General features: G+C 38.3%; 1 protein-coding gene across 3 annotated transcripts in view; it reads left to right on the top strand.

The window, feature by feature from the left end:
* The window catches only part of LOC111142803 (family with sequence similarity 69 member A), a 131,452-nt gene that overhangs the window by 103,867 nt on the left and 9,493 nt on the right, over nucleotides 1-18,092 (top strand). For all 3 annotated transcript variants that reach the window (XM_022496118.1, XM_022496119.1, XM_022496120.1), the window contains one exon: nucleotides 14,111-14,218. In XM_022496118.1, the coding sequence (XP_022351826.1) occupies nucleotides 14,111-14,218 (108 nt within the window). The remainder of the gene's footprint in view (nucleotides 1-14,110; nucleotides 14,219-18,092) is intronic.

Below are 18,092 nucleotides of genomic sequence, written 5' to 3'. Positions count from 1 at the left end.
AAAAAAAAAAAAAAGATTTATTTATTTATTTATTTATTTGACAGACAGAGCTCACATGTAGGCAGAGAGGCAGGCAGAGAGAGAGAGGAGGAAGCAGGAGCCCCATGTGGGGCTCGATCCCAGGACCCGGGATCATGACCTGAGCCAAAGACAGAGGCTTTAACCCACTGAGCCACCCAAGCACCCCTCATTTTGTGCTATTATCTTTTGTCTTTAAAATATGTGGGATGAATCCACTTGGAACCTACTGTTTTCAGAGTAAAAGCTTAATTTTTTCTTTTTAAGAAAAGTATCGTTTTCTTCTATGCCAGTTTGAACTAGATTACTAATCTCTTCTTGGTGAATTCACAGAAAAATATTTCCTAAACAAGTTTATTTCAAATCTTAACAAACAAGGGCACCTGGGTGGCTCAGTTGGTTAAGCGACTGCCTTCGGCTCAGGTCATGATCCTGGAGTCTCAGGATCAAGTCCCACATCGGGCTCCCTGCTTAGCAGGGAGTCTGCTTCTCCCTCTGACCTCCCCCCTCTATGCTATCTCTCTCTCTCTCTCTCTCTCTCTCTCTCTCTCAAATAAATAAATAAAATCTTTAAAAAAATCTTAAAAACATAAGCCCTATTCTAAGAATAATGTTAACTGGTTATAGCAGCATTTCTGGTGTCCTATGTGTGTTATGGGGCACTCTCTTGTATCATGTGATGGTCACCGTAATCCTGAAACATGTGGTCTTGTTACTATTAGCATAATTCTGAGAAGCAGTAAAGACACTAAGGGTTAAAGCCAGTTTAGAAGAAACAAACCAACAGTTAAACAACATGTTATTTTAGTTACGTGCTTACCAGTACTTGCTAGAATGGGCAGATACGGAGATAAGACATGTCCCCGCCCTGAAGATGCTTACAGACTAGTAGAGGATATGGAAAAATAAACAAGAAGCATGTAATTGAGACTGGGAGTAAGGTTGCTAAATTTAGCAAAACAGACAAACACAAAAACAGGATGCCCAGTTAAATTTTATTTTAAAATAAACGGTGAGTTTATTTTTTGAGTGTAAGTATATCCCAAGTATTGCCAATAAGCAACTAATAAGTTTTCAATATAAGCATGTCCAATGCAATATTTCACTGGGCAGTTCAACTGAGAACATCCCAGAAGACTTTCTGGAAGAGGTTATAGCTTAACTGGATTTTGAAGAATAGACCATTATAAGCAGTAGGAGGCATGTGCATAGCTACAGAGATAGGAAAGAATGCTACATTCCAGGAAGCGCCTGGCCAGGGCAGAGAGCCTGAGGAGCAGCTTACGGAGGTCACTTTTGCACAGTCAAAATCATAAAGCCCACGTATGTCCTGTTAAGGAGTCTGCCTTTTATCCTCAGGGCAGTACAAACAAAATCAACAGAAGTTTTCTTTTCTTTTCTTTCTCTTTGTTTTTATAAAGATATATTTGTTTATTTGAGAGAGAGCACAAGGGGCGAGAGCACAAGTGGGGGTGGGGGGCGGTAGGGAGGAAGGGGACAGCAGGGAGAGGGAGACTTAGGTTCCCCACTGAGCAACGAGCCCTATTTGAGGCTCAATCCCAGGACCCTGGTCCCAGGACAGACACTTAACCAACTGAGCCACCCAGGCACCCCTTACGCAGGGAAGCAATTGGTCAGATACAGGTTTCAGAAGAATTTCATCAGTTGTGGAGAGTGGGTAGGTTGGATCGGAGACATCACAGGCATGGAAACCAGTTTTACGGTTGTTACAGTAATACAGGCACAGAGAAGTCAGGGCTTAAACCATTGGCATTGGTGGTGGGAATGGAAGAGAAGAAAAAGTTTCAAGGCTATTACGGAGAACTTTGATTGCCAGCACTCGGTGACCAGTTGAGGGGAGAGGGGTGATGAGGAAGAAGAAGTTTAAGACAACTCCCTGTTTCTTCCCTCAGATACATGGGTGGATGATGGCACCTTTTAATAAGGTAGAGAATAAAGAAAGATTAATTTTGGATAAGAGAAATAAATGTCAACAGCAAGTACAGACTACTGTTTCTAGGAGCTCTGCTGGAAATAGTTGGTTTTAGTTTGGTTTAAATTCTTTAAAATTGTGATAAAATATACATAACATTTATCATCTTGGTCGCTTTTGTTTTTGTTTGTCATTATCTTTTTTTGCTTTATTGATGTGTAATTGACAAAATTGTAAGATTTTTAAGGGTATAATGTGATGATTTGATATACATTCTGAAAGGATTCCCTCCCTTGAGTTAATTAACACCTCCCTTACTTCACAGATTTACCTTTTGGGGGACATGGGGGTGAAAACATTTAAGTTTTACTCTCAACAAATTTCATTTATACGATACAGCGTTACCTGCTCTAGTCACCATATTATACATTAGATCCTGATACCTTATTCATCTTCTAACTGAACATTTTTACCCTTTTACCAGCCTCTCCCTACTTCCCATACCCCCCGGCCCATGGTAACCACTTCTCCGAGTTTGACTTTTTTTTTTTTTTCCTTAATTCCACATATAAGTGATACCATGTGGTATTTGTCTTTCTCTGTCTGGCTTATTTCACTTAGCATAATGCCCTCCAGTTTCATCCATGTTGTCACAAATGACAGGATTTTCTTCTTTTTTTAAGCTGAATAATATTTCATTGTATGTGTGTGTATGTATATATCTGTGCACACACACCACATTTTCTTTATTCATCATTAGACACTTAGGGTTTGTTTTTTTAATAAGTCAAGTTCTTTGTTTTTTTCAAATTTCTCTTTAAATAACATCTTCGCCTCACATGGGGCTTGAACTCACCACCCTGAGATCAAGAGTCTCATGCCTACCCACGGAGCCAGCCAGGTGTCCCCACTTAGGTCGTTTCTATTATCCTGGTGGCTGTGAATAGTGCTGCAAAGAACATGAACAGATATCTCCTTGAGATAATGATTTCATTTCCTTTGTATATACACCCAGAAGTGGAATTGCTGGATCATATGGTAGTTCTATTTTTAACTTCATAAAAAACCTCCATACTGTTTCTCACAGTGCATTATAACTAGTTTTAAGCGTCCAGTTCAGTAGTGTTAAGTATATTTGTTGTTGTGCAACCAGTCTCCAGAACTTCTTCATCTTGCAAAACCAAAACTCTATACCCATCAAACAAGAACTTCCTATTTCTCCTACCCCTCAACCCATGGCAGCCACCATTCTACTTGTTGTTTCTATGAATGTGTCTACTTTAGAAACCTTATAAAAAGTGGAATCACACAGTACTTGTCTTTTTGTGACTGGCTTATTTCATTTAGCATAATATCCTTAGGGTTCATCCGTATTATGGCATGTTTCAGAATTTCCTTATTTTTTAAGGTTGAATAATATTCTGTTGTAAATATATGCCACATTTTTTTTTTATCCATCTGTTCATTGATGAACTCTTGGGTTGCTTCTGCCTTTCAGCTGGGAATTTTTTTTTAAATTTTTTAAAGATGTTATTTATTCATTTGGGAGAGAGAGAGAGAGAGAGAGCGGGCACAAGTAGGGGAAGTGGGAAAGGGAGAAGCAGGCTCTCTGCTGAGCAAGGAGCCAGATGCGGGACTAGATCTCCGGACCCTGAGATCATGACCTGAGCTAAAGGCAGACACTTAACCAGCTGAGCCACCCAGGAGCCCCTGGAATTTGTTTAAAATTGACCTCATCCAGTTTAGTTATGCATACTCCTTAGTTTCTGTTTTGAAAGATAATGGTAGCTACTGAAAATGTTTGATATCAGTGAGTATTAACTGATTATCCCACACAACCTTATTATTAGGTTATAATGAAAATGATTTCTGGCAGACATTTAGGTATTTATTCAGCACATAGTTAATTGTAAGCAGTCACAAAACCTTCCATATAATCAGTCTGTAAATTTTTTTTAAAATTTTATTTATTTATTTGGCAGACAGAGATCATAAGTAGGCAGAGAGGCAGGCAGAGTGAGAGGGGGAAGCAGACTCCCAGCCGAGCAGAGAGCCCGACGCGGGGCTCGATCCCAGGACCCTGAGATCATGACCTGAGCCGAAGGCAGAGGCTTAACCCGCTGAGCCACCCAGGTGCCCCCATCAGTCTGTAAATTTATTAAAGTTCTAATTCTGTCCTTTTAGGTGTTCTGTCAACTTGCGTGAAAGATTTACTCAAGGCGGAAGCAATGATACTACAGAGGCAAGCTTCTATTGCCCTCATAATTAGCATCAGGCAACTAGAAATTCTGAACCAGTGATTCTCAAAATGTGGTCTCTTTGACCAGCAGCATTAGTATCGCTTTGAAACTTGCTCCAAACGCAAATTTTCAGCCTCACCTAAAACCAAATGAGTCAGAAACTCTGACAGTGGGGTCCATTTGTCTCGGTTTTAACAAGACTTACAGGAGATCTGAAGCTTCCTACAGTTTGAGAATTTCTGTTGTAAAATAATTAACTCTGAGTACCTCCCCAAAGATAAAGTTTGTAGCTTCAACTGGTTCTTCTACCCCCATTATGAAAAGGTAAGGGATATCCCATATTTCAACCAATCTACATATCTTAAATACCTTCAATTTCACCAATGATAGTCCATTTCTAACATTCACTATGACATATAACAAGCTAAAAATGTCACCAATATGACCCTTATTTACTAATTAACAAAATCCCAGAAATGTATCAATCTTGACTAGGATATGGACGATAGAAGCATGTGTAGTAGTTGCCTCAGAGCACATGCTTCTTTATTACCTGATTAGGACTCTCTAGCCCTATACATTCCTGGAGTATAAACACACAAATGTCACACTGTGTCTGCTGAAGAATTTTGAAGTACATTAACGACATTATAACAGAAGGGGAGGAGAGATGGAGAAGGTTCTTGTGTGTGTGTGCATACGTGTGTGTGTGTGTGTGTGTGTGTGTGTGTGTGTAGGGAGAGGAAGAGTATGCGATGAGCACAATTAATGGCTGAGAGGAAGAATTCAGGGAAGAAGGAAAAAGAGATGTTGATGATACAATGAGAGTGCAGAGAATGGTGAAGATTAAAGTAGCTGATGTGAAAAATAAAACAGCTGATGTGGGGAATTGGAGAGGGCACTAACTGGACTTGAAGAATTTTCAGGCAACCCGACTCTCCTGTTTTTTCCTAAGGAAGAATTGGCAAGAAAATAAATCTTAGAAAACGATTTAAAACCTAGGATTTATACGTCTGTTCATTGTTATTGCTCTTTGAGATACAATTTCCACAGTTCATGAAATTACCCCTTCAGCGCCAATGGGTTTTGTAAAACGTAGCTGAAGAGTGCCATCTTCTGGTACTACCAGGTATGTGCAAACAAAGGCAGGATGTATGACAGAATCCTCATAGCAGTAAAATCTCACCACTGTAAAACCTTTAATATTTTCTGCTGAGTATCCTATTGTAAAGTTGAACTTCTTTATAACCTGTGTCTTTCTAGTTAGGAGATCAGATTACTAGCAATGATTATAGTTTGTGTGTATGGCCATGCCTGAAAAACAAAGCTGTATGTGGCCAACCATACTTTTTCATATAAGCATATGAGAAATTTGCTTTTGGTTTGTGATAGAAGCCACAAGCTGAAGAGCCTGTTCTTTGTGACCACCTCTTTGATGCAGGGTTGGCTTGAAGACTTAGCTCAAAACAGGAATCTGATTCTTGTAGCTGAATGTCAGACTTGTCTTCACTGCTTAACGATTCACTAATAAGATACTAATTTAGTCCTTTTTAAAAAAATGTTTAATGCATTATAGAAAAGTATTAATTTTATTCTTAGTAATGTTTTAAGATCAAAACTACTATGTTTTCAATCATAGTTATTTGATAAACATTTACTGAACACTTAAAATACTAAACTCTGTTCTGTGTGCTAGAAAGGGGAGGTTCAAAGATGAATATGACCTTGTTTCTGCCTTTGAATCAGCTTACTTTCCACCAGGGAGGATAACATGAATATAAATGATGTTAGATTTGGGAATATAAGGAAAGAAGAGAGGAACGATGTAGGATCAGGAAGGAAATATACAGCCTCAAGATTATGGGTGTGGTGGAAAGGGCCACGTTTAAATCTTGACCTTGGGCAGGGTTATGAGTAGAGTGTTCCTCAAGATTCAGGAGCCCCCCCAAAAAAAATGATTCAAAAGCCAAAGATTGGGACATTTGAAGCAAATAACTCTTTAAGTCCTATTCTAGAAGCTGTTCATAATAGAATGTGCTCTTTCTGCATAAATACTCAGAATAGAGTTCATTTATTCATTCATTCGACAAGTACTTTTTAAGCACAACTGATCATGCGTCAGGCAATGTGCAAGTCCCAAGGAAAAAATAAAGGTGGAAGTCCTGTCCCTGCTTTGAGTTGCTTGTGCAGAGGGAATGAATGTGTCCAGAGTCCCTTAGTAGGAACACTGTGGATGGGCATCTGATCCAGCCATTATTAAATCTGTTATACGTGCTCCTCTCCAAGATTAAGTAATTCTGGTTCTTTTACCTCAATGGCTAATTAAAACCGCAAGCTCTGGAGTCAGACTAACTGGTTTCAGATTCCAGCACCATGACTAACCTGCCCTGCAGATTTCTTAACCTCTCTTGCCTTCATTTCTTTATCAATAAAATGGAGATAATGGTGAGGTGCCTGGGTGGCTCAGTGGGTTAAAGCCTCTGCCTTTGGCTCAGGTCATGATCCCAGAGTCCTGGGATCGAGCCCTGCATCAGGCTGTCTGCTCAGCAGGGAGACTGCTTCCTCCTATCTCTGCCTGCCTCTCTGCCTACTTGTGATCTCTGTCTGTCAAATAAATAAATAAAATCTTTGGAAAAAAAAAAGTGTAGAGTTCAGTGGTTCATAATTTACGTATAACACCCAATGCTCTTCCTAACAAGTGCCCTTCTTAACACCCACCACCCATCTATCCCATTCCTCACCCACCTCCCTCCATCATTCCTCAGTTTGTTCTCAATAGTTAAGAGTCTCTCATGATTTGTTGCCCTCTCTCTCTTCCTCTCTCCCAAATGTTCAGCCGTTTGTTTCTTAAATTCCATGAGTGAAATCATATGGTATTTTTCTCTGATTGATGTATTTTGCTTAGCATAATACACTGTAGCTCCATCCATGTCTTTGCAAATGGCAGGATTTCATTCTTTTTAGGGGCTGAATAATACTCCATTACACACACACACGCGCGCACATGCTCTTTATCCCTTCATCAGTCAATTGACACTTGGACACTTTGCATAGTTTGGGTATTGTTGATAATGCTGCTATAAACATCCGTGCGCATGTCCTCCTTCGAATGTGTATTTTTGTATGCTTCGGGTAAATACTAAGTGGTGCAATTGCTCTATAATAGGGTAGCTCCAGTTTTAACTTTTTGGGGAGCCTCCATACTGTTCTTCAGAGTGGCTGCACCAGTTTGCATTCCCACCAACAGTGCAAGAGTGTTCCCCAAGCCTCAGTTCTTTCATTTTAATTATTGTATAGTATTTCATTGTATGAACATACTTCACTTTATTCAGCCATCCTCCTGTTAATGACCATTTGTGTTGTTTTACCCATTTTCCACTTAGAAACAGTACTACATTCTGGTTGGCAGCCTGAGGTCCTCCCAGACTACACCTTGACCTGCTGTTTTTAGAGAGAAAGATTTTTCATTATGGATTCAATTTTTTAATGTTCACTAGTCTTATTCGGATTTTCTATTTCTTCTTGCATCATTTTCTATTGTTTTTATTTTTCTAGAAGAATTGTTCATTTCAAATGTATTGCCATAGTGTTGTTTATATTATTCACTATCTTTTCTTTCCGAATAATCTTTATCTGTGCCTTCTCTTTTTCTCTTGATCAATCTTGTTAAAGGTTTATCTCCTATGTTAAAGTTTTCAAAGAACTAGTTTTTGGTATTATTGATCTTTTTCTTTTTTTATTTCTTTTTTTTCCTTCTACTTCTTTTGGAAGTTTACTCTGTTACTCTTGGGGTCTTTTTGAGACTCTTTAGTTGAGTCCTTACTATTTATATTCAGTCAGTTGTTTTTTCATCATTGCATTTGAAGCTGTAAATTTCCCTCTAAGAACTGCTTTAGCTGCATCTCACAAGTGTTAATATGTATATTCCATTGTGATTTCTCCTTTAATCCACAAAATACTTAGGAATGCGCTTTTTAGTTTCTGAACATGTCTGTGTTTATGTTTACATTATTTTTTTGTTGATTTCTTATATCTTTGTGGCCAGAGGATGTGATCTATGTGATCTAAATTCACTAGAAACTCTAACCTGTAGCTGTAGGAGGTTTCACCCCAGCTCCTGAGTCAGGCCTTGCAACTCCCCCGACCTTTGCCTCACCGAAGACGTATGTCGGTGAAATTGCTGGCCATCTGTTACAAGCAGAGATACCAAACAGATGGTTCTGCTTTCCCTAAAAATCAGAGGTTGACCTGGGGAAGAAAGTATTGAGTATCTCCCATGTGGTCCCCCCTAAACTTGAGTCTGGGAACTAGACTGCTCTGTTCCTCCTCTGAAAATGAAACCTCATGTTCTTGGTTATAGCCAGGTCTGCAGGAGAAAGCAGGCATGGTCACAGCTTACCCAGGAACTTCTCTGGTAGTGACAGCTGAACCCAGCTTCTGGGTGTTGGCACTTACTTCTTCAGATGGGCAGGGTCCTCCATCTCTACTAAAGCTATCTGCATCCTCACAGCAAAATGTAGAAAGTGTTGGTAGGTGGCCCTTTCAAGAATTGAGTACTTAACAGACTCAACTGTGTTTTGGCCATTTCCTTGGGATCAATGAAAACCTTAAGCCCGCAAGATGAAGGGCTTAAGAAATTATCTACAATCCCTATCTCATATAAGAGAAGCCCAATGTTGGCCCTCTAATAGGTTGCACAATCCCAAGAACCAGAGCTGGGCAAGATTGATCTGTAAGCAGCATTATGTCATCAGATTGAGGGAACCAAACAGAAAAGGAGAATTCTGGAGAAGAACCATCAAAAGGTAATTGCAAAAACCAAAAGAGCAAGAGATCTAAAGCAAAGATTGGGAGATGAAGGTCAGAGGAATTCTTGCAACTACAGGAACATACCATAACCTTATATTATTATTTCATATTGGTTAATTCCTTCTTTCTGCTTTCTTTGGATTTTTTTTTTTCTAATTTCTTGAATTTTTATTTCATTTGTTTTGTTCTTTGCTGTTTATGAACATAATTAAAATAGTTTTCTTTAAGCGGCTCTTTGATTTTATCATTAATCTTATTTTCAGTTTCTGTTATTGTTATTTCCTAGATACTTAACATTTCAGTTTGGACTTTCTCTTTGATTTTCAGGAATTAAAAGAACATTTAATTATGTATCGATAGATGTTTTGTTAATTCCAAGTTTTATCATATTGGGTTTTTTTTTTTAAGATTTTATTTATTTATTTGACACAGAGAGAGATCACAAGTAGGCAGAGAGGCTGACAGAGAGAGAGGAGGAAGCAGGCTCCCTGCTGAGCAGAGAGCCCAATTCAGGACTGGATCCCAGGACCCTGAGATCATGACCTGAGCTGAAGGCAGAGGCTTAACCCACTGAGCCACCCAGGCGCCCCTCAAGTTTTATCGTATTGTGTTTGGAGAATACTGTTTCTGCCGTTTCTACTAAGTGGAATGTATTAAGGCTTTGGTCTAATTTTGTAAAGTGTTCCATGGACATTTGAAAAGTCTGTTGTCAAGGCATATAAATCCACTCTATTAGTCAGGTTTTGTAGTTCTTCTATATCCTTTTTTTATAGACTTTTTGATCTGTCATGGACTAAGAAAAGTGAACTAGGGTCTCCTACTCTAATGCCTTTCTGTTTATTTCTTCTATCTCCTATAGATTTTGCTTAATAAATTTTAATTCTACTTTATTTGCTTTATAGAAACTCATGAATGTAATATCTTTGTTGTGGATTGTATGTTTTAACATTATAAGGAGGGCTTTTTTTTAAAACCTTATTTAATGCTTTCTCCACCTCTGACTTCAATCTCTTCTGATGTAAGATTGTGACTTAATTGTATTTTCCTTGCATTTGTTTGATATACCTGTACTGTCCTTTTTTTTTTTTCAACTTTTTTGACTCTTTTTTGAGGATATTTTTCTTTCAGTAGATGAGCTTATCCCACTGACATTTATAGATATGACTTAGTTCTAGAGCACATTTTATGACCTACTTTCCATTTTTAAGGATCCATTTGGTTTGGGCACCTGGGTGACTCAGTAGTTAAGCATCTGCCTTCTGCTCAGGTCATGATCCTAGAGTCCTGGGATTGAACCCCGCATCAGGCTCCCTGCTCAGGAAGCCTGCTTCTCCCTCTCCTGTTCCTCCTGCTTATGTTCCCTCTCTCGTTGTGTCTCTCTGTCAAATAAATAAACAAAATCTTAAAAAAAAAAAAATTCATTTGTTTTGTATCTTTCTCTGGATAGTGTATATTTCTTTATTTTATGCATGTTCCTTCTGGTAATCAGGAAGGTTTGTATTCTGTATTTAGCTCTTCTAGTGTTTAGCTTTTTATGCTGTGGTTTTAAAAAATGTACTTTATCCTGTATTTCTTATATCTACTTATTATAAGAAGTGACAAAATTATAATTCCATTCTCATCTCCTTTGCTCCACCTAATTTTAATCAATACATTATTATTATTTGTTCTTCTAGTGATCATCGGTATACTTTTGAATATACTTCTGTCTCTGTTATTTGATTTATAAGGTGTATTATCTTTTGACCTTGAATATTAAAGATAAAGAAATTAATCCTTTTGGCAACTTTCATCTTTTTACATCTTCTCTTCTTGGTTTTTGTTAATTTTACTACTTTTACTGGTGTAGTTTATAGTATTAACATTCTGGGACACCTGGGTGGCTCAGTCCATTACGTGTCTGCCTTCAGCTTAGGTCATGATCTCAGGGTCCTGGGATGGAGTCCCACATCGAGCTCCCTGCTCAGCAGGGAGCCTGCTTCTCCTTCTACCTGCTGCTCCCCCTGCTTGTGTGTTCTCTCTCTCTTTCTCTCTCTCTGACAAATAAAATCTTTTTAAAAAATAATATTAACATTCTCAACAATATACAGTAGTTATTATGAGAAGGAGCCCCGGAACCAGACTGCCTCGGTTGAAATCTTGGCTTTATCATTTTTTAGGTGTGTGACCTTAAGCAAGTTACTTAATAGATAATTGTTTCCTTGTTTTTACAATGTATATAACAATAGGTTCTACCTCACAGGTTTGTTTTCATGATAATGAAATTATAGCACTAGAACAGTGCCTGACCTATAATAAGCATCTGGTGATTATCAGATATTTTATTAATTATTATGAAGTAGATTCCCAGGGTTGTTTTCATCCCAATCCTACATTTCAGGGGGCTTCCACATTCAGGTTCTCTTGTTCATCTGCTGGTTACCTAAAATCCATTCTCTGGTAGTTCTTTAAGAGACAGTAATGGAGTTCTATTTTCTAATCCTTATATGTTCAAAAACATTTGATGCCTTTTACTTGAAACAAGTTTAGCTATGTAAAATAATAGTGTTGAGCACTCATTAAAATCACAGGTGATCTGTACTCATTATTATATCATTTTACCTCATAATAATGCTATAATTTTATTATTTATTTATTTATTTATTTTTAGGAAAGCTCTCTGCCCAACCTGGGCCCCTTCATAATTATGGTATAAGTCAAGTATTATCCATATCCCCTTTAAAAATTAACAAATTAGGATTCAGGCAAGTCACACTTTCTTTCTCAAAGACTTTGCTGGCAGGCGCCTGGGTGGCTCAGTGGGTTAAGCCGCTGCCTTCGGCTCAGGTCATGATCTCAGGGTCCTGGGATCGAGTCCCGCATCGGGCTCTCTGCTCAGTGGGGAGCCTGCTTCCTCCTCTCTCTCTGCCTGCCTCTCTGCCTACTTGTGATCTCTGTCTGTCAAATAAATAAATAAAATCTTTAAAAAAAAAAGATTTTGCTGGCATTGCACCTTTATCTACCATTGATGTGGCTGTGGAGAAATCTGAGGTCAATCTGATTTATTTCCCTTTAAAGGTGCCTTGATCTTTTTGCCTGAATGCTGAAAAGATTATTTATTTTTGAAGTCTAGTAAAATTCAATGGGATAGGTCATGAGGGTCATTCTATATCAGTTTTCTTGGGACACATTGTGTCCTTTCAATTTATAAAGTGTCTTTTCACTTACATGAAGTTGCCTTGAATTATACTTTGAATATTTTTTCATTTCCACTTGTTCTATTCTCCTTCATGTAGACATGCTGGATATCATGTCTTCTGTGTCTATAATTTTGCCTCAAATTATTTTTAGTTCTTTTTAACTTTCCATTGCCATTTTCTCATTTTTCTTAACCCAGCCCTGTGTTAAGTCTAACTGTGTTGTCATCTTTATCTGCCTTCTTCCCCTGCCCTCACTTATAATGTGGTTTTAATTTCTAGGATTTTTTTCCTTTTCTTCATTTCTGCTAGCTTATTTTACATTTCCTTCTGATGTCTCAGCATCAATTCTTCTGTTTTGAGGTCTTGTTTTTTAAGCTGTTTCATTAAGTCCTTTGAATTCACAGCATTATGTTTGGTCTGCTTCATGGCAACATTTTTCTGGAAAATGTCTCTTTATAACATTAGCTTTTTATTTCCTTTCCTCCTTTTTCTTGTAGACTTGCTGTATTGATCTTATTTTCCTTTGGTTATTACTCATCATCGAATGAAAAGTGTTCTTTCTCGACCAGCTATTTGCAGGAAGCAACTGGAGCAGTGAATTGTGCTAATAGTGAGGCTGCTATGGCCGAGTGTGTGGGTATGTGTGTCATGTGTAAGAGTAAAAAGGAGAAACTAGAGACAAAAATACACAAACAGATCATGCTTAGCCAGTATTATCTCCCCAGCAGATGTTCATATTATATTCTCCCTCAACCTGTTTCATTAACAGATGCCTCCAACATAGATAACATTTTTAAGGAATTTATCATTCAGCACTGCCTTGTCCTGCTGCTTCGGGATGCCAGAGTCCTTGAAAGTTCCCACAGCTTGTGCCCCTTAAACTTTCAATGTAAATCAGGTGATGGTTCTCCTCCTCAGGTGTACTACCTCTTTAGTGTTGTGCCAACATTGAGAACTAAAGTCACAGCAGGTACTTAATCTCAACATACTTTGGCCTCTGGTGTAATTTTCACTCAACTTTGTAGGCCATCCTCACTAATTGTGTCTTAGGGTTAACTTGGTACCTTATAAAAGATGGAGTTTGTGTTCATTTTTCTTATTTTCTTGTTTTTCAGTGATCTCAAGGATGACCAGATGACAGAGATAATTTCATTTTGTTATTTTTAAATATTTTGGGAACGTTTTAAAAGATTTTATTTATTTGAGAGAGAGAAAGTGAGAGATACCATGAGTGGAGGGGGAAGGGCAGAGGGAGAGGAAGAAGCAGACTCCCTGCTGAGCAAGGAGCCTGATGTGGGTCTCAATCCCAGAGCCCTGGAATCATGACCTGGGTCAAAGGCAGACGCTTAACTGACTGAGCCACCCAGGCACCCCAATATTTTAGGGGTTTTTAAAAAAGATTTTATTTATTTATTTGACAGAGAGAGAGAGCACAAGTGAGCAGAGTGGCAGGCAGAGAGAGAGGGAGAAGCAGGGTCTTTGCAGAGCAGGGGAAGCCTGATATGGGACTCAATCCCAGGACTCTGGGATCATGACCTGAGCCAAAGGCAGTGGCTTAACCAACTGAGCCACTCAGATGCCCCTATTTTTGGTATTTTAAACTTTAACTTTTCATTTTAAAACCATAGCCACTTTTTAAAAGAGTGCCTCTAATCTTAGGGAGACCAGGTATCATACCACCTCAGACCATGTTAAGGGAGAAAAATAGCTTCCAAATTCTGTGCACACCCTAGTCCCAGCAAGGTCTTTCATCATCATATAGCTGGTAAGGACAGAGCTTGGATTCAAATTCAGGTCTGTCCAAATCCAGAGCCTGAGTTCTTTTCATCATAGAACTTCATCTTAAAGAATACAGATATCTCCTTACATTGTTTATTGTTTCTTTTTATAACATTTTTATATTAACTACTTTTTTGTTTCCTCGTTCTTAGTGTGACAAGTACAAGACTGGAGTTATTGATGGGCCTGCATGTAATAGCCTTTGTGTTACAGAAACTCTTTACTTTGGGAAATGCTTATCCACCAAGCCCAACAATCAGGTATGGACATTACAAATAAACATTCCAGAATGATAGTGCACTCCAATTTTACCTTAAATGAAGTATTGTTAGAATTCTTGAACCAGAGCGTTAGGAAATTTTATATACTTCAATTTTGTATGCTTTGATTCACTCATCCAACAGATGTTTATTATTAATCCCTTATTCCCAGTATATTCCAGACACTGTTTAGTTATTAGGAATTCAGTGATGATTAAGATAGATTACTTCCCTCGTGGATCTTATATTGATTAATAGTGACTAATTCTAGGGTATGGTATTAGGGAAATGGAAACAGAAGAGTTTTGCCTTTCATCTTTCTGTGTAATGTGACTTAAAAAATGTATTTGTAGCTATAAATGCTTAATTAAGAAACAAGAAAGATCTCGAATCAACAAGCTGACTTTACAATTTAAGGAACTTGAAAAAGAACAAACTAAACCCAAATCTAGCAGAAGGAAATAAATAATACAGTTTACAGAAGAGATAAATGAAATGGAGAATAGAAAAACAATAGAGAAAAATCAATGAAACCAAAAGCTGGTTCTTGGGAAGGAGCAACAAAATGGACAAACCTTTAGCTAGATGGTCGAAGAAAAAAAGAGATGGCGCAAATTACTAAAATCAGGAATGAAGTGGGGACATTACTACTGACTCTACAGAAATAAAAAGGATTACATGAGAGTACTATGAACAATTGTACACTAACAAGTTAGGTAACCTAGACAAAATGGACAAATTCTAGAAACAGAAAACTTAGCAAGAAATAGAAAATCTGAATAGATCTATCACTAGTAAGGAGATTAAATCAGTAATCAAGAGTCTCCCAACAAGAAAAGCTGTGAGCCTGTTGCCTTCACTGGTGAATTCTACCAAACATTTAAGTCCTTCTCAACCTTTTCCAAAAACTGAAAAGGAGGGAATACTTCCTGACTCATTCTCTGAGGCTAGCATTACCGTGATACCAAACCCAGCTAAAGACACTTGAACAAGGAAAGAAATCTACAGACTTTCTGTACATTAATGCAAAATATTCAAAAAATACTACCAAACCAAATTGAGCATATTAAAAAGATCATATACCACAGCCAAATGGGATTTATTCCTGGAATGCTGGGATGGTTCAACATACAAAAGTCAATTTAGTACACTAGATCAATAGAATGAAAGGGGAAAAATCCTCAGGATCATCTCAGTTGAAGCAGGAAAAGTATTTACAAAATTCAGTACACTCCTATGATAAAAACACTCAACAAATAGGAATAGAAGGAAACTACCTCAACATAATAAAATATACATATGAAAAACCCATAGCTAGTATTGTACTCAGTTGTGAAAATCTGAAAGCTTTTCCTCTAAAATCAGGAACAAGGAAAAGATGCCCACTTTTGCCACTTGTATTCAACATAATACTAGACGTTCTAGCCGAATCAGTTAGACAAGAAAGATAAATAAAAGGCACCCAAATTAGAAAGGAAAAAATAAAATTATATCTGTTTGCAGATGACATGATCTTTTATGTAGACCATGGGAGGTAGAAAAACATTCTATGGAGGGTAGAAAAACCTTTTATCTATGTAGGAAAATGTTCTTACAGCTAATAAATGAATTCAGCAAAGTAGCTGGAAACAAAGTCAACACACAAAAATCAGTTGTATTTCTGTATAGTAACAATGAACAATCCACAAAGAAAATTAGGAAAACCATTCCGGGGCACCTGGGAGGCTCAGTCCATTAAGCATCTGCCTTCAGCGCAGATCTTGATCACAGGGTTCCTGGGATCAAACCCTGCATTGGGTTCCCTGCTCTTGGGGAGCCTGCTTCTCCCTCTCTTCCCTGCTTGTGCTCTCTCTCTCTGTCTCACATACATACATACATACAATCTAAGAAAAAAAGAAAGAAAGAAAAGAAAACCATTCCATTTACGTAGTATCAAAAAGAATAAAGTACTTAGGAATTAACCAGGGGAAGGACTTGTACAATGAAAGTGTACAATGAAGGTGAAGGACTTGTACAATGAAAACTTCAAAGCATTGCTGAAAGAAATTAAAGCTATAAGCAAATGGAGACATATCCCATGTTCATGGATTGGAAGACTTAGTATTGTTAAACGTTAATACTACCCAAATTGATCTATAGACTCAGTGAAATCCCTATCAAAATTCTGAAGACATTTTTTGCAGAAATAGAAAAACCTGCCCAAAATGGAATCTCAAAGGACACCAAATAGCAAAACAGTCATGAAAAAGTACTATAGAGCTGGAGGACTCATACTTCCTGATTTCAGAACTTACTACAAAGCTACAGTAATCAAAACAGTATGTACTAGAATGAAGACAGACATACAGATCAATAGAATAGAGAACCCAGAAATAAGCTCTCACGTATTTGGTCAAATGATTTTTTTTTTTAAGATTTTATTTATTTATTCGACAGAGAGAGAGAGAGAGAGAGAGATTACAAGTAGGCAGAGAGACAGGCAGAGAGAGAGATGAAGCAGGCTCCCTGCCAAGCAGAGAGCCCGATGCGGGGCTTGATCCCAGGACCCTGAGATGGTGACCTGAGCTGAAGGCAGAGGCTTAACCCGCTGAGTCACCCAGGTTCCCCTGGTCAAATGATTTTTGACAAGAGTGCTAAGACCATTTGATAGAGAAAGGACTGTCTTTTATTTTTTAAGATGTTATTTATTTAATTGACAGAGAGAGAGATCACAAGCAGGCAGAGAGAGAGGGGGAAGCAGGCTCCCTGCCAAACAGAGAGCCTGATTCAGGGCTCAATCCCAGGACTCTGAGATCACGACCTGAGCCAAAGGTAGAGGCTTAACCCACTGAACCACCCAGGCACCCCAGGGACTGTCTATTCAACAGACCATGCTGGGAAAACTGGATATCCACATGCAAAAGAACAAAGTGGGACCCTTACCTAATACTATATGTAAAAATCAAGTCAAAACAGATCAAAGACTTAAATGTAAGAACTAAAAGCATAAAACTCTTAGAAAAAATATAGGGTAAAATCTTCATGACATTGGATTTAGCAAGGATTTCTTGGCTCTGATACCAAAGGCACACGCAACAAAAGAAGAAGAGACAAATTGTACTTTATGAAAATTTAAAAATTTTGTACATCAAAAAGAATATCCAATCTACAGAATAAGAGAAAATATTTGCAAATCATATATCCAATAGGGATTAATATCTAGAATATATAGGGGTGCCTGGGTGGCTCAGTGGGTTAATCCTTTGCCTTCTGCTCAGGTCATGGTCTCAGGGTCCTGGGATTGAGCCTGCATCAGGCTCTCTGCTCAGCAGGGAGCCTGCTTCCCCCTCTCTCTCTGCCTGCCTCTCTGCCTACTAGTGATCTCTCTCTGTCAAATAAATAAATAAAATCTTAAAAAAATATATCTAGAATATATAGAGAACTCCTGGGCCACCTGGCTGGCTCAGTTGGTAAAACATGCAACTCTTGATCACAGGGTCATGAATTTGTGCCCCAATATGTGTAGAGTTTACTAAGAAAAAAAAAGAAAGAGAGAACTCTTATAACTCAACAAGAAACTACCAGATTTTAAAATGTGCAAAGTAGGAGAGGAGTCAAGATGGCGGAGAAGTAGCAGGCTGAGACTACTTCAGGTAGCGGGAGATCAGCTAGATAGCTTATCTAAAGAATGCAAACACCTACAAATCCAACGGGAGATCGAAGAGAAGAAGAACAGCAACTCTAGAAACAGAAAATCAACCACTTTCTGAAAGGTAGGACGGGCGGAGAAGTGAATCCAAAGCGACGGGAAGATAGACCGCGGGGGGAGGGGCCGGCCCCCGGCAAGCGGCGGAGCAACGGAGCACAAAATCGGGACTTTTAAAAGTCCCGATTT

The sequence above is a fragment of the Enhydra lutris genome, unplaced genomic scaffold, assembly GCF_002288905.1.
Source record: "Enhydra lutris kenyoni isolate GAN:26980312 unplaced genomic scaffold, ASM228890v2 scaffoldscaffold9, whole genome shotgun sequence".
In the NCBI taxonomy this organism is placed as follows: Eukaryota; Metazoa; Chordata; class Mammalia; order Carnivora; family Mustelidae; genus Enhydra; species Enhydra lutris.
Note: the sequence above shows the minus strand (reverse complement) of the source record. Positions and strands in the feature narration are given on the sequence as shown.